The following is a 21395-nucleotide window of genomic DNA, read 5'->3' on the forward strand; positions in this document are numbered from 1 at the left end:
AACAGCTCAGTGTACTTCAGTTGTCAAAATTTGCACAAGCAGGTGTCTACACAATGTGGCAGTGTCATTGTTTGCATGTTGTTTTCAGTCTGTAGACTGGCACTTAGCCGCTAAAGAAAAACAGCAATTTTGATTTGAAGACACCATTAGGCTAATCGTGTTGTCCCCTCCAATAGATGAAATCTACAGCTGTGTGTGTGTGTGTGTATGTGAGAGAGAGAGAGAGAGAGAGAGAGAGAGAGAGAGAGAGAGAGAGGGAGAGAAAGAGAGATATAAAGACCCACAAACAGAGACAGAGAGAGAGACAGAGAGAAAGAGAGAGAGAGAGTTTGTGTGATCAGCGCATGTGTCACTGTGGTACTCCATATGCAGTAAATGTGAGTAAAACTCTACACTATAGGCAAGAGACACAGATCTCAAATAAAAACGGTCGACTTTTTTGGTTTCTCTGAGAACTTTATTGAGATTCCTCAAAAGAACATCTCAGTTCTCAGCAGAGACATATGTTTAAACATCTTTGTCCCCAACATAAAAAAGGAAAAAGATGCACAGTGATCAGTCCTTGTAAAAATAAATAACACTAATACTGTATATCGTTAAATCTGTGATTGTTTTCTTTGAACTGTGAACCTCTATACCTTATCACAAACTGATTTGGTCAGTTAATGGGACTTTTAAACAGCTAACTTTTATACCTCATCACAAACTGATTTGGTCAGTTAATGGGACTTTGATATTTCAATACATGAACATCAAAGTGAGCTAATATAAGCTTTAAAATTCAACAGGGTCACTGTTTTTGTACTTAAATAAATGAAAGACATACCCAGCTGATCTGGGTATTAGAAGGCATTACTTTCCTCTGAGCACAACCACCATAACTATAAACCTGAACATGAACATTGCTTTGACATTTCTCCACAGTGGTCAAAATAGCTGCATCTCTAAAAAGGCACAATGGCATTTACATTTTTTACATTATACCCATAACAACATTACTACATATGTACGGAAGGGAGGGCAAGGCTTGAGATGAAAATAAAACACTGATAGCATCTCTGTGGCTTTATCTTGGTGGGTGTCGCGATATCAGTAAACTGATGTTGGGCAGATGTCATGCAGAATACATCATTAAGAAATGTCAACAATATAAGAAAGTAGCAGCTATTATCCAAAATGAAATTTGGTTTATAAATATCTCAGCTTATTAAGGTGGCTATCTATGGGTAAAACACTACACTTACAGTAAGAGGGAGGTCTTATTTTCCGGTTTACAGTAATAATATGGAGGTGTAGTATTTTACACTAGTACAGATGGTGAGCTTTAGGTTATATAAATGCAAGGGTTATGGTTTTTAATCATTAGACAATACCAAACTACACACAGAACCATTAAAGCACTATGAGCATCACAGAAATCACTTCTAAGATGCATTTTTTCTTACTTCCCAGACTATTATAGCCATCTGATGACATTTTATGCTGCAGGCATTAAATATAAGCTCATCATAGCCTAGGATCCTTCGCTACGAGGGATCCCGACTTTGATTCATGAGTTACGTCACTGTACCAGACCTCAGTGAGATGAAACAGGTCAAATCTCACCGTTATTCTGAACTGATCATACGACACTCGACACACAGTTTGGCGTAGGTCCAATACACAGGGTGACTCCATTGATATTAAGTTGTTAAAAAAAAAAGGATTGGCACAAATAGAGCTCACACAAGAGTTAGGCCAGGTGAGATCCTGCGAGTGTGAAGGTCCTGACAGGTGCGGCTGATGACCGCGTTACGTGCTCCGGTACGTTTTGATGATGTCTTTAATGGCTCTCCTGCAGATGGGACAGCAAGCGTTTGTCATTCTCTTTAACCTCAGGCCACAGGCGTAACACAGGCACATGTGTCCACACGCATACAGCACCGTGTCCACTTCATTCTCACAGCAGATGGTGCACTCGTCAACCCAAGATGTGCGACATGATGGTAAACTGGGGGAGTCTGGTAGGTTGGCAGGGTAGCTATGTGTTGTCCCTGCCAAACAAACACAACAAGAGATGATTTGATTCAGTCATGGAATCCAGACAGTGAAGAATGACGAGAAAGCATTTTGGCACACTGATATGATTATTCAATATTCCGTTAGAAATCTTAATTTACTATGCAGGCTCTGTTATATTAACATGAACTTATTTTATAATCATTTTTTATTGCTATGCCCTGATGTGAAATGTTATAGAAATGCTAAAGACTGGGCTGTGTGATATGAGCGCCTGTAGAGACACAGACCTGCAGAAGCACTGTGTCTGTGAGTCTGTGAACTGTTTGTCAGGTGGCTCAGGGCCGTGCAGCTGCACTGAGGGATTGATGAGCTGACATTACTGATGCTGCTGATGTTGGGGTGTGATGTTGAGAAGTTGGAATTAAGGCCCTGATGCTCTGAATTACATGGAACAGAGCAGGTTGGAGTGCAAGGGGGGGATGAACCACGAGAGGAACCTAAACAGAGAGAGAGAGAGAGAGAGAGAGAGAGAGAGAGAGAGAGAGAGAGGGAGAGACATATGAATTTTCTTCAGAATTTGAGATTCAAATATTGTTGAGGGGCAATTTTTAAAACTATCATTTTTCAAAATTGCTTCCTGGAGAATAACTGAATATGTGTGTATATGTAAATGTGGCGACTTTAATGTTTTCTTAGATATATCAGTCCCTCTAGGATTTTGCGATTGAAACAATTAACGCGAATTCAGCCAATCCCCGCAATCCAATCATCGCAACTGTTCTGCAAATTTGACAAATCATTGTGGTTTTCCACGAATTTCACCAACCATAGGAGTGCTTTGCACAAAACTCTGAGCCATAGGTCACAAAACTCACTTGTTTATTTTGTGAAGATGCAGATGCGACATGAACGTCTCATATTTACCAACAAAAATAACTGCTAAAGCTACAATGACCAGACGCCCCGGTTGGTCAGGGATTATTGCAGTTTTAAGCTGGGTGTCCCGAGTCCCAACAAATATCTGTAAAACACTAAAATGTCCCGGTTTTCAACAGTCACTACCAAATTGTCCCTGCTTTCACCACAATTAAAATAATAATTATAATATTATACTTGTTTTAAGCGCTTACACGTTTGTCATGTTCTGGCCCACTCCTTATTACCTAACCCCATCAAAAAAGACAACAATGAACCATGTGCCTGAATTCAACAGTGACTTGTCTGTATGTGTGTCAGTCAATCAATGTGTCGCTGACAAAGTTGTTGCTGTGACGCTTGTGGCTCTGTCTGACAGAATCTGTCAGTACGCTAACAGTTAGCATCATGCCGAAGAGAAAGTCGGTCCTTTCTAACGACCCCTAGAAGGCTACCCATTTCTTCATGAAGTAGCCGGCAACGAAAATGCTGCGTTTTGCACATACTGCAGGAGTACATTCTCGGTCGCGCACGGTAGAAATGCCGACATAAAAGACGGGAAAACCTAAGCGGTAGCTACGAGCGGGAAGTAGCACCGTTGCGGCCGACTTCGGCGAGGCAAACTCCGGTGACAGATTCAATTATAATTCAAAAGAAAACGAATCGCAACTCTTTTTGCAATTTTCAGTTCCTCCCGCAATTTCATTGCAAATAATCGTCTAAGGGCATCCCAACATGCATCGCAATTTTTTAGAGGAGCTGCCACGAAATCGGCCATTTTAGGCCGCAACAATCCCAAAAAAGGCCCGCGAAATCCTGGGAGGACTGATACATAAACAATTATGCATTCAACCTTATGCATTCAACACGCAAGAAATCATTCAGAGCTTTGTTTATTACTTATGATTGTGGTTCAAGGGGATGAGGTAGATGAAATGTTTATTCTGCATCTTGGTTTAATGAACAAGTTTCATGTGTAAACACAGGTTATGCCAATAGTGAAATTCATTACCTGAGGCTGAAATTGTGAAGCAAATTTAAATGCAACAGTAAAACCATCAACTTGCTGATGTCTTCCATGAACTAAAATGAACTGAAAAATCTTGGTGAGACTTTAACCCATTCTGTATTGAATACGATACACAAAACAAACAAGTGTCACTTTTAATAACCACAGCTCAATAGCATACTGCCAACAGTACAGAAATGTCTTTTCTAAGCACGGCTCTTATAGAAAACACTTCATTAGACTGGCGAGGAGTGCGAAAAGTCCTACTGTCCTACTTGACATTTCAATTACTAACTTACTTTGAAAGGTATTTTGCCTTCTGTCTGTAACCACATAACCGCACAACAGTTTTACATTGTATGTAATGATAAAATGCACTCAAATAAACAGCAGATATCTACGCCCCTCTCTGCAGAGGGACGCTTAACCTGCCCCAGCCCCTGTGAGAAGAATGCACAGAGTCTTTGCTGTCTCCACACGAAATCAGTCAAATGTTGCTCCCAGTGCAGAGCCTTATCAGCCTGTCTGTCCTCTAATCTCTTCTCTAACAGACCACCCTCCTCGCTACAGGCATCTCACTTTCAGTCCACATAAACACTTCTAAAGAGATCAGCAGACAACCAGTCATATGGTGAACAGACTGCTGCACTAAAAGTCCAGAGTCAAACAGAGAAGAGGTGAGACGGACAGACTTTCACTCAGCCTCCTGTGTTTGCGTGTAGAAATGATGTTACTGAACCTAACTGGTGTTTGCGTGTAGAAATGATGTTACTGAACCTAACTGGTGTTTGCGTGTAAAAATGATCTTACTGAACCTAACTGGTGTTTGTGTGTAGAAATGATCTTACTGAACCTGACTGGTGTTTGTGTGTAGAAATGATCTTACTGAACCTAACTGTACAGATAATGAAGGACATCGGTACAATGAAGACCAGAGTAAGTGAACTAGTCTCTGACTCATTTGTTTGGACTTGAAGAGCTCTTGAGGAAGAGCAAAGTGACACAGACACATCATGTGATCACTACAGTGACCACAACACCCTTCTCCCTGTCATTTAGGCACTTTTCCTAACATGCCTTCATCTCTCTGTTAGCCAGTCACACAACTCTGGTGGTCGAAAATACATCCATGATCTAGTTCACCTCAACAAGCTGGGGTGGGGGCTGACCTCTGAGATGGTGTGTGTGTATGTGTGTGTGTGTTTGTGTGTGTATGTGGTGTAGTCCCTATAATATTGTCTGAATAGTCAGCAGGGAGCCTTATACACACAGAAGCATCTTGTGGTATTCAGCATATGTTCAGTATCTTTCAACAATCACTTATTGACCATCCTAATCTGAATCCTGCTGCTGGGTTTTCTTTTCCCCTCCTCTGTTCAGTTAGAGTCAATACTAGACAGATTTTAAGCTGCCACACACAGAGACTCTGCTCCTCTAACAGCCCCTTAAAAAACATGCTTGCAAGCTCCACTGTTTTTGTAGAGGTGGATCAAGAAACATTCTGTGTTTCTTTGAATTGTTGGTCTGTTTTAAGACCTCAAGTTGAATGAGACCTCAAGATGGATTTACACTTTCCCAACCATCATTTTCCCTTCCCTTCATTTATTTTATTCTTCCTGTGATAAGGAGATAAGGATAAAATAATTGTTAATATATACAGCAGTGAGAAGAGAAGAGAAGAGAAGAGAAGAGAAGAGAAGAGAAGAGAAGAGAAGAGAAAGACAAGAATGGAAAGGAACAACAAATCCTCAGGGCTTTTGTCTCATGAAGAATATACTCTGAAAAGAGAAATATTCAGTTGGAAGGAATTGCTAGAGGCTGTATGACATACCACAGCTTTAACAGACAGTCTGACAATAATAAACCCACCCTGTGCTATCAAAACATTTTCAGCAGCTGCTATGTCGCATGACCACAGTGACATGTCAGTAATGATACTAAATGGAGAGATGTAATGAAGGGCATGGACCAGCATGCCTGTGTCATCCACAGAAAAAAACATGGCTTGGCTCAAACTCTCAATTTTTTTGGCAAGCATCACTAGAAGGAAAAAACTGAATGCAGAGAACTGTGTGTGTGCGTGCGTGTGTGTGCGACTCACTCACCCAGTATAACGAGTTGAGCGATGGCAGGGTCTGAATTGAAGAATATCCACAGTGGTCTGGAGTTGTCCACACACAGTTGTCTGGTTGCACTGCTGCCATTATGGCTCAACAGTACATCCCCCTCAGCAGTTACACGGAAACCGAGTATATCCCCACCCTGAAGGGGCGTAGACACACGGCTAACGGCCCAGAACTCTCTGCGGTCCAACAGGTCATTGGGATTGACTGGCAGGTCACTGGAGTGGAGGTGGGAGGGGTTACAAGAGGTCACTCCATAGGTAAGTGAAGTATGTCTGATGGGAGTTGGTGCCCTCATAATGATCTTTATAAAGACACACTCTCCATATCGCAGCGGGCGTTGTGTGAATGCCAGGGTGCAGTCCTCAGGTCTGTTGCTATGACGACATGCAGTGTGCTCGTTCAGAAGGTAAATGCTGTTGCCGTGGACATGGTGGAAGTGGAGATCACAATGAAGATGAGTAGGCAGTACTGAGGAATGATGGGAATTTAAGGAATTCTGGGGAATAGTGTACGAGCTAGAGGAAAGTTGCTCGTCCCGTAGGCGGAGCTCACAGAGGCTGACTGACAGCCGCCAATCATCCATATTATGACGTAAAGAACGTGGACGCGAGCAATCAGCGGGAACCATCTCACTGTCTGAAAATGACAGACACAAAAAAAAAGTCACAAAAATAAAACAACACACACATTCAGAAATCAAGACATATCTATATTTATACGTATCCTTATAGAAACATTTTAGTAAGAAAATGTGTGAAATTATGTCATGGCAGAAAAGCCTCAAAATTGGATAGAGTTTCAAGTGTCAAATGAACTTTGAGAACTCCGTTTATTTATTGCAATGTTGAGCTGGTGCCAGTGTTTATAAACGCATACAAACACATAAACATAAACGTCTGTGTTCTGTAATGGAGAGGGACAAACTTGCGTCTCAGAACAGTTTATTCTCTCTCCCCTACCTCTCTAGCTGTCAGACCTCCTCTGGTGTTAACACTGCTCACAGACTGAGTGAGTGAATGAGTGAAGTGAACGACTAAGAATGGGTATGAGTGGAGAAGAATGTACGTGTGTGTGTGTGTGTGTGTGAGAGAGTGCGTGCGTAGCCATTCTGATCCTACAGACAAACAAATCTGTCCAAACAGAAAGCCCCTGTAGGCATCCCTTGGCACCCGACAGCTTCTGAAGCAGCGCTGAAAATACCAACACTAAATACAACACTAGTGACAGTGTGGTGTCTAAAATTACCCTGAGGACCAAAAGGAAGGGACAAACGTGGTGTATGTGTGTGAGTGTGTGTATTTGTGTAAGTCTAAGGAAGAACACCATGCACCTTGGGAGCACATATTTATCACTTCATTTTGCACGACTAGTCTGCCTCTAGTTTATTTAGCAAGACTTGTCTGCATACTTTATGGAGCTTCAGGACTCCAGTGAAAAACAGAACTCTGAAACCAAGAACATACTGTCTCCATGACAACCTTTCAAATGACAATCCTAACAGGTCACGTAGTAGTGTAATAACTGTTGCTTGAAAGTTACCCACAAAACATTCTGGAAGTAGTCTAATCTATGTTATATGTTAATAAATCAGATTTGTTAATGTTTAAGAAAATATGAACTGGCTGCAACTACAGTAAAGCGCAATCTTTTTTGTTGTGGCAGAATCGAAAAGTGTATAAAAAATGAGGCAGAAGAATTCATATAATTATCCAACTTTCCTTGTGAAGATTATTAAAAACAGGGAGATTGAAAAAGCAAGAAGTAAAGAGAAACTGTATCTTTTTTTTTTTTTTTTAAACTTTCACAAAGGTTAACACTGTAGAACTGAGAGTGAAAGGATGTTAAAAAAGTTTAAAAGCAGCAGCAGCAGACTCAAGCACATTCTTTGACCAATATCTCAAATGCTATCACAGACTTAGTGTTCAGCTTCAATTCATCTGCAGCTTTCTTCAATACACTGTCCCCCTAATGCCATTGTTGCGACAACCAGTATGTGGCTGAAATTTGTTTTCTCTGGGGTATGCCACTCCCTGCATGACTAATCTGGATTCAGTGCAAATCATTGTTCTCCGTGTCATTCAGCCTCTTGATTAAAGAAACTGGTTGTGTTTTCTGTCCTGATGAAAAAAAGCAAAGTTGTATGACTTCACTGTAGTCAAGTGACTACCCCTGTCGCTTAAGGAGACATAATCTGGAACAAACCCTGACTTTAGACAGTCCATAGAAAACAAAGCTGAGACTCAGAGAGACTTAAAGACACACACACACACACACACACACACACACACACACTGTTTAAACACTTGGAGATATGAGACGTTTTCTGTGGGACAGTGTGGGCTGTTAACTGTTTGCCTACACAGCTGTGAGAGGACATGAGTGACTAGGGGAGTATAAGGGAGTGTATTACTGCGGGACTGAACATTTATGGGAGTGTATGAGTGAAAGTAAACAGCTAGTGAAAGAACACAGCTGAGTGACCTGTGTGAGAGTGCACGGCTGTTAAATGGTACAGCTCTGAGCGAGTGCGCTTGTGAAAATGTACCGCAGGTACAGAGCACCACAATGAGTGTGTAAGGTCATAAAAAACAAACAAGCAAAAAAACCCAAAGTGAACTTGTGCTTATGCTACAGATTCACACAGGTTTTTCAGCAACACTACAGCTGAGGAGGACCACAGTGTGTGTGTGTGTGTGTGTATGAGTGCATGCGTGCATATGTGCGTATGTCTCTGCATAAGTACTTTCTCCATCAGAATGATCATTTTCATAAAACCTTCATTCATAATGTCTGAGGTTAAAAAATGCGTCAATTCCACAAGGACATTGCAGTCTAAGACCAAACTGAAATTATTCATCTGAAAAGGAGATAAGAAAACTCATGTATGGCTGCTAGGCTATAGGAGGCTTCTGAATGGATTTGAATTTCCACATGGCCAACAATTTGCAAAACATCACACATTTTTTCTAAATGTGCAACCATAACTTAACTGCTCCTGTAGATGTTCTTTACGGAGTGAGTGTTAACAGACATGCTGTGGATATATTCAGCAGGCAGAGTACTGCTGCACTTTGTTTGCTCTTTGAGGCACAAACTGGTTTTCTTTGCGTGTGCAATCGCTAATTAGGCAGATCACTGAACCCCAGATATCTTGGTCGTTGCTGCATAAAACATACTCAATTACTGAAAGCATCGTGACCTTCAGCATGGACAAACCCACACACACACATACAAACGCACAGACGCACACACACACACACACACACACACACGTACGCACACACACACACGCACACGCACACACACACACACACACACGCAAACATGCACAATATGGAATCCTGAGATGTGAAAACAGCTCTTTTTGTATGTTGAAAGTACACCCTAATTGACAACCTACTGTTGCATTTGAAATGGACAGAAGTTCATTTAAAAGTCTCTTTCTACTGCTGTGACCTTTGGCTGTAGCCAAACAGAAAACACTCTCTCGCCTGTCCATGTCTGATTTCATAAATCAGTCCCGATTGGAAAGTGGTTTGATTTTTCTGGCCCAGACTCACAGCCACTGTGTGTGACTCCTGATTCCTTCTGCACTGAAGAGTGTATTAAAACATCTGGAAGCCCGTCAGAGAGCGTAAACAGGAAAGAACTGGATAAGATGCAGCACACCCACAAAGAGCACTGCAAAATTAAGAAAAACAAACACATAAAAAACTGAACATGCCCTAGATAAAATATACAGATAATTTGGAAAAATAAAAGAAAGTCCAAACTTGATGAGTCTTAACAGTGCACTGGTCCACCAAAAAGCTACCAGCACAGCTTTGGTGTGCCTTGGCATTGATTCTGCAGAAGTCTGGAACTCTCTGGGAGGCATATGACACCATTCTCCCACAAGAAATTCCATCTTTTTTTCCCCTTTTTTTGGGGGGGTGGGGGGGGGGTGGGGGGTGGAAAATGTTGTCTCAGACACCACTCCAGAATTACCCATAAGTGTTCAATTGGGCTGAGATCTGGTGACTCAGATGGTTTTTTTCATATGGTTTACTTGATTTCTGTGCTCATCAAAGCACTTATTGATGAGGCATTTATTGTCATGCTGGATGAGACCATCCTCATCAGGATAAAAGTGCCTCACTATGGGACAGCTGTATATCTGCTGTCATATACTGATCTCTGCCTCCCGCTGTGGTAGTCAGACGGATGACAGTCTGTCCAGCATTTTCATACATGAGGCTGTGCATGAGGGGATGTTTAGTGCTCAGTTAACTCAGGAATCACATCTGTGTGTGTGTGGAAATAACGACCGCTCTCGGTATGGTTTGTATCACCCATTTAGTCTATTGTTTCCTTTATCCGGAGGGTCTGCAGGATTAATTTCATTAAGCATTAAGTTTAAGTGGTTTTGGAGCATCTCTGTCTCTTTGACTCAATCAAGGATTACAGTTTTATCCAGATGTCAACAACAGAGGAAAACAAAGAAACGATAGTTTTATCTTTGCATAAGTCTTTAATTTTCAAATCTATATTTATTTCCTGTCCTTTGTAAGTTTTGAGAGCTTTGTATTTAAGGTACTTTAAAATATAGGGAGGAACATGGGACACTTCTGATGTAAAAAAAAAAAAAAAGACTTAGAGAAGACATAGCTATAAATGATGTCCTTTTAATTCTCACTTAGTCAGACCAGAGTTCTGATAGAACGTTTCTGAAAACGTGATCATTACAATCTCCTTCTTTTAGAATTAAGACAGTGAAACACATATTTTGAAAAGAGAAGTAAAAGAGAAGAAAAACGTAGAGTAGAAGAGTAGAAAAGAGTAGGGTGAAAGATAACCTCTATTTGATATGTAAGAGTAATATAACCACTAAATAGCACTGCTTGGTAAGTGTCTAATCAGAGGTGCCTTTGATTTGCTCTCTTGTTTCAACCATATGAATGATGGTTGGTGGTATCTGATGTGACAGATTTCTCTTCCAAGGGTTTGCAGGAGGCCCTGAGGTGTATTTTAATTTGACAGATTAATATAGCCTCCCAGATTACGTAACAGCCTCTAATTTTACCTTAAACTCAATCCTGCCATCAGCTCCATACTGAGTCAGTTTTCCATCACGCACACACACACACACACACACACACACACACACACACACACACACAAACCCTTAATCACACATGGCATGATCTAGTCTGCTAGGTTCTCCCTGATTCTCAGATGCACAGACTATTCAAACTGTCACATCGCTTGTCTATGACAAAATACACTGTCCTTACATTAATCTGGTGTCGTGTTGCACAGGACATTTATTCCAAAAACTGGGGCCTCTCAAGCCTAAGTTGAAGCATGAAGCATATTTCAGATATATAAAAGACATTTTGAAGACTAACCACTAAAAACCAGCCATCACAATCGGAGGACGGAAAAGTATATTTGAGGTCTGTTCACTGTGAAAGCACAGAATGAATGTGCGACTTTGAACAGGGCTGGTGTGTCATCTGTTGTGGCTGAAAGTCTCTGACAGGAGAGCAGAAAATAAATGATATATGCTTCTCAGATGCTTCAGGAATTCAGGCTAGAGTTAGTCTCAGTCATGTGAAGGTAAATCAATGTTATAAGATTTCGACACAGTTCAAAGTTTTTTACTGATGAGCCCATGGCCTGAGGCTGACCAGAAACATCCTTTTGTGTGTGTGTGTGCCTTAAACTGGGACACTGTAAAAGAGAAAATGCTTTTTGATACCTCACTAGAGGGGTACATGTGTTGGTTGACTTTCCCTCAGCAGGTGAAACGCTGCCTCATTACCCTGTAGAGCCAAGTGTTAACATCAGACCCCTGCCACGGCTCATTAGTAGGGAGAAATACAACACAGCGGCTGGGGTGCAGGAGCTTTTATGTGGCCGCCGATATTTCAGTCTAAGTGTGAGTGAATGCTGAGCGCAGCTGTGAGGCTTTAAGGCATGCCATGCTCTTAGAATAACAGGGATTGATACACACACATGCACGCACCACACATGCATGCACACACACACACACACACACACACACACACACACGCGCACACACACACACACACACAGACAAACCTCTCTCTCTCTCTCTCTCTTCCTCTGACTCTCTCTCTCTTTCTCTCATATTCTCTGCCTCTCTATCTTGCTCTTTGTCTCTCTCTCTTGCTCTCTCTCTGTCTCTCTCTCTGTCTCTCTCTCTCACTCTTTCTTGTTCTCTGTCTCTCTCTCTCTGTGTCTTTCTCTGTCTGTCTGTCTCTTTTCCTTCTCAGGCACACCATTTTATGACTTCATCTCTCTATGTCACCATCCCTGTGTGCCACTGTAAGTGCTGGATATCAAACTGCCCACAGGGGAGATAGCACATGATGCTGTCAGCTGCCCGCGCCTTCAGCCCGCTTAAGCAGCGCTATCTGTGTTCTCTGGAAGTGTCCTCTATTTTTGTTCCATATGATGACAGCCTTCATTCCCTCGAGAGAAAAGATTTCTTGGAAATAACCCGCCACTTCATCAGGATCTAATTGAACTACTAAGTGACCAAAGAGCCGCTATCATTGCTGGACTCTCTTCAGTAGATAACTTCAGGATGTTACAGACTGACAAATCTCCCACAGTCAGAGGGCATTTATCATTTAGAGATGCTCTAATCCTCAGCTAAGTCCAATGCCCTAGACAAATTCACTGTAAAACTGACACATAGTTAATCAAAACCAAATGAAACCAATGTAACCAAAATGAAATACAGTTAATACATTACAACCAAAAAGCTTTGAGAGCAGAGAGCTCTTAAAGATGAAAAAAAAAGTGGGATTATGTGCGGAAACCAGTTAATTGGACAAAGCTCAGTCATTTATGTCAGGGTTAGCAGACTGGGAGACCGACTTTTCTAGAATGAGTGCATTGTTTGGCATATTTTGAAATTCCCATGTGTCGACATTTTGCGTGAACAAGCAACTATGTTGCCAAGCAACCCTGCTTATCTCCTTGCATCTTTTTTCCATTGGCCTGTTTAGCTGTAATGAGTAAGTGAGCCAAAACAACATGCTATCTAACATGCTATTTTAAAGCTGTGGAGTTTGAGGAAAATTGCTTTAAACACACCCTTATGCTGAACAACTGGGCTCTGGAACCGTTGCCCTTTTTTAAGGTCAGCGTCAAGGTTCATAGAGTTTTTTGACTGTTTGAACTCACCGAGTAACTGGACCCCACGGGTCAGCCCGTATACGTCAATCAGCGCCCAGACTGGTTCTGCTGTGGGTACGCCGCTGAAGAACAGCAGCGGGCTGCTCTCGTTGACCCGGTAGAACACTCGACCTTTCTTGTCCAGCCAGAACGCGATGACGCTGCCTTCATTAGAGATTTCCTCAGGTAGGGCTTTAGCCCAGAAGCCGCTCTGAGAGACCAGGTCTGGGCAGGCGTATTTCGGCAGTAAGTCTGGGCTCATTCGGGATGGGTCTTTGGTGGTGAAACCCACACGCAGTGCCCCACTCCAGCAACACTGTTTCTTAGTGACCTGAGAGAGAGCGAGAGAGAGAGAGAGAGAGAGAGAGAGAAATCAACAGGGACACAAAGAAGCTATATAATGCATTCCATTCCTCTCTAGAAGATTTATCTAGAAGTTCAGTTAAGACCAGAGAAGTGAAAGGATTATGGAGAAGAGGAAATAACGGGTCTTAACTCAGAAGAACGGTTTTATTTTTATTTTTTGGTGAGTATGTAACACTTGTTCTATTCTTATAATAATGTGGCTGGGGTCAGATTCAAAATCATAATGAAAATGCCAGCTCTCCACCGATACACAAAACAAATATGCAAATCTGCATGAATGATACTTCTTTTTTGCCACTATTTATTCCAGAAATGTTTACAAACACAATAAACAAACTGATAAACATCAGCCCAGCTGGTGTATGGATATAAATAAACACCATCAGGTCTGTTTATCTGCTTCAAACAGGCGATTCTAGTCTTATCTCATACAAACCAACAACAACAACCACATTCACAAGAAAAAGAAAAAGAAAGCAAAAAACAAAAAAAAAACCCACGATAAGAGAACGTACTCACATGGTACCATTTCTCCCTTTCTCTCTGTCCTCTCAAAGATGGAATGATATTATAGTCAGAGGTGTGATGAAAGAAAATGTGAAACCCCACACACGCACAGGGTGATGAGAAACATTTTAATGAAATATGCTATTGTTTTAACCAAGATCTCAAGGTTATGGTTAAGGTCACGGTAAGACTGCCAGGGATAAAGTCACAGTAGAAGGCTGAAAAAAGGCTACGGGTTAGAGTTAGGTCAGGGCACACAGGGCCGTGTTACGGCCTCTGTTTAAATCTACAGAGAAGGTAAAGAACAGGAAGGAAAAGGGGTTTCCTTAACAAAGTATGGGTCAGAGGTTAAAGTCAGGATCAGAGTGGGATTAAAGGTTAATGTTGTAAGGTGAAAGTCAGGTGTGAGGGGTACCTTCAGGCGAACTTGTTCGTAGAGGGCGACCGGTCTGTTGCTGAAGGTGATGGCATTGCAGAAGCTGGCCTGTCTCCTCACACTGCGCTGGTTACGATCCATCACTATCTGAGAGCCTTTGGTGCTGGGATGGAAGAGCAGTGGGAATGCAGCCAAACCACTACACTGCTGCTGCAGTACCACACAACGAGCAGCCTTAGGGGGGCAGCACTGAGATGAAGTTGGAAATGGACCCCCCAGGTCTGAGAGACAAAGAGAAAGAAAGGAGAGAGAGAGAGAGAGAGAGAGAGAGAGAGAGAGAGAGAGAGAAATGTTTGGTTAACATTTGTAGAGAGAAAGAAAGGAGAGAGAGAAATGTTTGGTTAACATTTGTAGAGAGAACGAAAGGAGAGAGAGAAATGTTTGGTTAATGTTTGCACACGTGACTTTAGCTACTTATCTGAAATAGTTAATAGTGGACTCCTCTAATCAGCAGAATTAATGAAAATGAAAGGGTTAGTGCCAATGCTATCAATTAATTAATGATTTTCCAGATGTGGCAGTAGTTTGACTTGTAGATCTATAACTCATGACTACAACAGATTCATGAAAGATTGGCAACTGAACAGCCAATCTTTCATTTTGTGAATAATTCTTAAGTAGGCCAAATATACAAGATGTAAAATGAACAGACATGCAGCTGTCTAAACACGTCAGCTAATTTTTACTTTGTATTTTCTTCATGGAAGAAAAAAAAAAAAGAATAATTAATAGTCTTTCTACAGGTGTTCATGCTTTAGTACAATATTGGCTGGTCTTTCAATAAAGACAGGTTTGAACACTCTTTTCGACCCACAGCTTTGGGGCAAGAAAAACTAGCTGTGGTCACTGTCTGCCTCACTCACTCTCTCTCTCTGTGGGTGTGTGTGTCTTTACTAATGTAGTTATCATAGACTAAGGAACACGGAGGATTACTCAACATTAGCGGTGTGAGTAACTCTAGCTCTACGTCTATGTCTCGTGAGTAGTGAGAAGCTTGAATGAATGAGAGTCTTTATGAATGGAGAGAGAGAGAGAGAGAGAGAGAGAGAGAGAGAGAGAGAGAGCAGGTGTCTGCATACACAGACAACCATTATCCAAAGCAGTCTGAGTAGACAAACTCAGAGCCCAGCACTGTTCAGTGTTCAGTTCAGAGGCCAGGACATCTATCTCAGACAGATGATGCTACGTCTACGCCGAGACACAACAAAATGACGCATCGCAACACTGTTACTCTTTGTAACAACAAGTAACTTCTTTATAAAAGCTTATGTAACATACAGAACACAGTTGGCACAGCAACACAAGGATATACAACAGGTTTAACTTAGCTGTGATGGATGTAACAGGTACATTGCTAAAGGCCTCAGTGATAAGAGATTGTGGAAGAGAGGGATGTATTGGGTAAACAAGTGGAGGGACGAGGGAGGCGTAACAGTGAAGTGGTGTTAACAGGTAGAGCTATGAAGACATTCATCACTTGCAGAAGTAAAGTCATGCAAAAGGGACAGAGCTGAGAGGGTGTAACAGGTGTACGTGGGAATGGACGCATCAGGTTACAGGAAAACTTTTCCTGCTAATGTAGACTCCACTGAAATCTCACATCGTGAACAAGGGTACTTTTACGCTTGAGTTGCGTGTAACACAGAGAAGGTGAACTCAGTTGGGCAAGAATAGAGGACATTCATGAAATCTTTTGGTTAACAAAGTTCTGGAAAACACCCTTTATATATGCTACACACTTAAACATAGCTAAACATGTTGTCGAACGTCCTTCTGAAAACCAAACTAATCAAGTGCTCAGGGTTAATAGAGCACAGTTTGTTGTCTTAGTTGAATGAAGTGACCTACTTAAATGCAAATGCAATAATTGGAACTTGTGAAACATAACACAGTTTAAGTGGCCTTGGTTAGTACATCATTAGTTAAGTGCCCCAGTTATGCTCTGGCCCGCTATGAGATCATGGACAATTTAAAACTATTAAGGTCCTTTAGTTTACACTAAAGGAACAACAAAGACACTGATAAATACAGCATGGTACAATGTGTTTCCATATTTAATATTGCAATATCATGAAATACTCCACTGAAACCAGAGTCACAGATGGTCAATGTTTTCCCATTCCTCACTTTGAACTGTTAGTCATACACTGATAAGGGTTGACAATGTGCATATGTGAGTGTGTGTGTGTGTGCATGTCCGTGTGTGTGTGTGTGTTTAAGAGTGTGTCTACATGTGTGTGACTCCTGACAAACAGTGATAAGGACTGTGATCAAAGACACTCTAAATGAACTAGCTCTTGCTCCTCTTTTTCCCAGTTGTCCGTAAAGCATTACCTAAGCACCAATTACACATTGTTGTCACAGCATTTTTTTATATTAGCAATGCACACATAGAAAAGTTCATTCACACTGACATATGACTGCTTATGCTTCAATTAAATGTTTTATGTTAAAATAATGCAATATAATATAATATAATATAAAGAAATGAGACATATCGCACATGAAATTGTTGTAAGATGTTCCAGAATTGTGGAAGCACTTCCTCTTTATGTTACTTGACCTGTAGCATTTATCTGTGTCTAAATGAGTGTGTATTGTATTTGTGTGTGTGTGTGTGTGTGTGTGTGTGTGTGTGTGTGTGTGTGTGTGTGTGTGTGTGTGTGTGTGTGTATGCTGATAAGCTAAACAGACATACCACTCTGTTGGAACATAAAGTTATTCTTGCTCTGACCCTTGTGACCTCTTAGGGTCAAGAGAAGCTCAGTGAACCTCTCAGACAAATCAATTAGATACCTGACACTGGCCAGAGGGTACGCACACACACACACACACACACACACACACACACACAGACACACACCTACAAACTGTACCATGTAATACAGCAGTGGGGGGGTTTCTGAGAACACAGGCTAAATGTGAATCTTGCTATTTAAAATTTGAACTTGAGAGTGAACACAGCACTGCGATCCATAAGAGCTTGATAAAACAACAAACAAATGAAAAAATATTTCAATGAATAATAAAAACAGAGACAAACATGAATATGTTACACTCTATATATATATATTCTCATAAATGATTCTACGTTATTCTAATATTAATGTCTTTTGGGCTTTGGGACTCAGTCATATGTGATATAATATGTGATGCAATTTGGAAGGGACACTGTGTATTTGTTTGGGTATTTTTTTTCCACAAGGCAACTGTGTAACTGAATATTACAGGACATCTTGTTGTAGTGTAATGCATGGTGTGAAGTGTGGTGTGAACAGTTTACACCTTCTCTGGGACTTTGCTCCAGAGTCACACAATAAGACAGACTTACATTCACCACAACTCACAATACTAAGTCAAACTTACATTCACCACAACTCACAATACCATGTCGGACCTATATTCACCACAACTCACAATACTAAGTCAGACCTAAATTCACCACAGCTCACAATATTAAGTCAGACACCATCACTAACGGCATGGGAAAGAATGTGGGCATACACCCTCATGCTCACGCTCACACAAAAAACACGCAAACACACAAGCAAAAAAACAACAACAACAACAACAACAAAAACACAACCAAACAACAAAACCCCAGTACCTTATTACGTTGGTCAAGTGATAAAAAGTGACAGAGACAAAGACCATAGGCCAACTGACTCCCAAAACCCCCTCAATGTTGCTTACTTTTATAGGCCTACAATCTCTCTCTCTCTCTCTCTCTCTCTCTGTCTCTCTCTCATTCCCTCAGACACTGATCTGAGGCTTTAGGCCAACAGATAACATGTCTGTCACATTTGGTCATTGTTTGCCGTGCTGGAGCTTTCACAGCGTTATTCCCACGTCTCAAAGATTTTTGGGATTGTGTAGCAGGCTGTAGAAACAGAACCATCATCTTGGCACTCAAGGTAGTTCACACAGAGAATGCCTTTGCCGAGACGTGTACGTGTTATTGCAACAAACAGCCTTGTCCCTAAAGCTCTGTAATATTGATTGGCCGCGGCGCTTTATAGGAGAGTCATTGTGAGGACGTTCATCACTCACTGACGGCAAACTCATTTAACAGTGCAAATTCATTTAACCTCTTTTTCAAATAGTTGAATCAATACCACAGTCCAAAGGTCACACAGGCGAAAATTAAACACAAATTGTAAAGAATAAAAACCCAACAGCCAACCAGTCCTAAGACAAAAAAATTGCGTATTGGAATTGGCCAAAAGTTTTTCTTTTTCTTTTCTTTTTTTTGGGGGGGGGGGGGGGGGGGGGGGTTAGTAACCAAGGGAGAAGGTCGACAATCTTAATTCTAATAAGGGTCATGAAAACAGACAGATTTTGTTCATTTCAACAAAGGTTTATCTCAGTTGAGGGCTAATAAGGGGCTAAACGTGAAAAGAGGACTTAATGACCATAAGTGACATGTTTCTTTCTGGTCAGCGCTGTCAGAGGACACTGCTGACTGCGATTTGGTTATATATTTAGCATTTTAAAATGGGCTCTATCAGAGTGATACTGATGTACAGCTCAAATTAAAATACACTGGCTAGATCGAGGGAGGGTAAAATAAGAGACATAGGCTTCTTGTGATCATCGCACTTCAAATTCGAACACCTATACTCTCCCTGCCATGATGTTGTTGCAGATTACTTTTTCTTTTTCTACTTCTTTTTGTTTTAGTTTTTCTTTTTCTTTTTTGAGACAAGTAAAAGTTCTGAGAACAATCTACAGTTAAAGGTGCCCTTAATTGCCACACGGTACTATGCGAACAAATGAAGTATAACAAAATCAAATAACAACGGACTTACAAGCTGCGCACTGTTTACACTGTTTACATTTACGCGTTAGTGCATAGCTACAAGATTTTCGAATGTACCAGATGCAATATTTAACAAACGTAAACGTATTCCTTCCCTTACCTTCGCACCACTGTCCGTACATTATACCCACTAAATGCTCACAATAAAATACCTGTTTCTGTGAGAGAATAAAATTGCACAATTTACAGATTATACACAATGCTCCAGATATTATTGATACAGCTGATTCATTACTACTGTTTGAAATTCCACGAAGTGTCAATTCGTTGATCTTACCATATAAAGTGTTTCTGGTTATCTGGCCTCCCATTGAAAACTGCAGTTACGGTTCTTCCACGTTAAACATTTAAATTAAGTATACATCTGTTTCATTTTGCCACATGAATATATCTCCGCAAACAAATTTTGCACATTTTAAAGCTCCGTCTTCGATACTGTCACACGCTGTTTTCCTGTCGAGAAGCACGCACGAACTCCCATTCACACCGAAAGCACTACAAGAGCACATTGAAATTAACATAAAAGGTGGGTATGAGGCGGAGCTTTATCAGGGCTTGAGGCATTGTGGATGCCTCACATAGAAGTATGAGTTATTTTATCCTGGGAACCTTTCATCTCGAGGGATTGAAAAACATCTGACTTCACTGTGGCTGCGAAGATTCCACAATTAAGATAAAGACATAACACCAATACGACTCCATCTCCAAGCACGTTAGTTTTATTAACCAACCAGCTTTCATAACCAACCACTGACCTGTAATTGCTCGTCTATGTATAAATGTCGCCAGATATTTTCTCTCTCTACGCAAGCAGTTACCCTGCTCTTCATGGGAAAATAACATAGGTCAAATAGATGTCCACAAGAAATACTAGGTATTCATATTCAGTTGGCTTGACAAGACATACTGAAATACAGACAAATAAGCCAAATTTTCAGCAGAAATATCTCTTCTTCCACTGTTCCATTGTGTTTGGCAAATATTCACATAACACACATTCTGTTTCTGTGTTGTTGCTGACAGGACGCATTAGTGTGATTGTAAGTTAAAAGATGATATGTTTTGACAGGCCTGACAGAAAAGTCATGCAGTGTCCCATGCAGGCACTCCGTTCACTCCAGGCAGGAGAGCTTCTCTCACTCACTCCCAGTTCTAAACTGGTGATTTAAGACAGAATTACTCAACTCCTGGTCTTCAAGGGCCAGGAAGTGTAGATTTTCCAGCCTTCCCTTGAATCAGGTGTGTTGACACTATGGTCAGTCAATTGTACTAATTGGCCATTCATTGGACAACTTCACTGACCACTTCCTGATTTGAAATGGTGTAAACACAGTATAAAAAGTCCAAATGACATCAAATTAACTCTGAAGCAGAGTTACAAAAAGCAGGACTATTACATATCAGGCATCTCAGAAACAGAGTGTAGCTCTAGGTTTAGCTCCTCTTGGTCTGTACTTAATGTGTGGGGCATAAACTGATCTGTGATCAGCACATGTACTCTGAACAATTTGATACATGTATTACATACATACGATCAAGTTCTGGTCTTGAAAATGAAACCTAAACATGGCGGTCAGGTAAAGTCAGGTAAAGAGTGCACACGGTTATAAATACAAAGTGGACTGAAAAAATGGTACTGCTTTTAATGCATTTGCTTAGATTTCTTGTGTTTTGCTAGTGTAAGGGTTCAAAATGCCAAAAACAATCATCTGTTTGACAAATGTTTTAATTATGATACACACTCCAAGATACAATGTATTAGGGTACTGCTACATGGACCATATGGTGTTGGTGATCTTTAGTATCATCTGGCATGCTACCATCTTGTCCTTCAGAGAAAGGAAAGGGTATTAGCTATTTTATAAGGTTTGTCCTGTGTTAACAAATAACCTGATGTCTTTTCTAGAGGTCGGTTCATTTAGCTGATCAAAGCAGAAAAATCCAGGTCGATGCAGGCTAACAGTTTCTGAAGGACAAAGAGCCATTGAAAGAGCTTAGTGGGGGAAACCACCCACCATATGTGAAACA

The 21395-nt window shown here is 41.0% G+C and overlaps 2 protein-coding genes across 2 annotated transcripts in view; one reads left to right on the forward strand and one right to left on the reverse strand.

The window, feature by feature from the left end:
* Window positions 1-1791: 1791 nt before the first annotated feature.
* neurl1ab (neuralized E3 ubiquitin protein ligase 1Ab) lies at window positions 1792-19678 on the reverse strand. Its single transcript, XM_030787403.1, has 5 exons — window positions 19645-19678; window positions 14528-14769; window positions 13249-13570; window positions 6031-6687; window positions 1792-2033 (listed from the first exon to the last, which is right to left on the reverse strand). Exons 1-5 carry the CDS (start codon window positions 19676-19678, stop codon window positions 1792-1794), a joined length of 1497 nt encoding a protein of 498 aa, XP_030643263.1.
* Window positions 19679-20933: 1255 nt separating this feature from the next.
* Window positions 20934-21395, forward strand: part of sorcs3b (sortilin related VPS10 domain containing receptor 3b) — a 62771-nt gene continuing 62309 nt past the window's right edge. The window contains exon 1 of the mRNA XM_030787404.1: window positions 20934-20944. Within this exon, the coding sequence (XP_030643264.1) occupies window positions 20934-20944 (11 nt within the window). The remainder of the gene's footprint in view (window positions 20945-21395) is intronic.

The sequence above is a fragment of the Chanos chanos genome, chromosome 10 (genome assembly GCF_902362185.1).
Source record: "Chanos chanos chromosome 10, fChaCha1.1, whole genome shotgun sequence".
In the NCBI taxonomy this organism is placed as follows: Eukaryota; Metazoa; Chordata; class Actinopteri; order Gonorynchiformes; family Chanidae; genus Chanos; species Chanos chanos.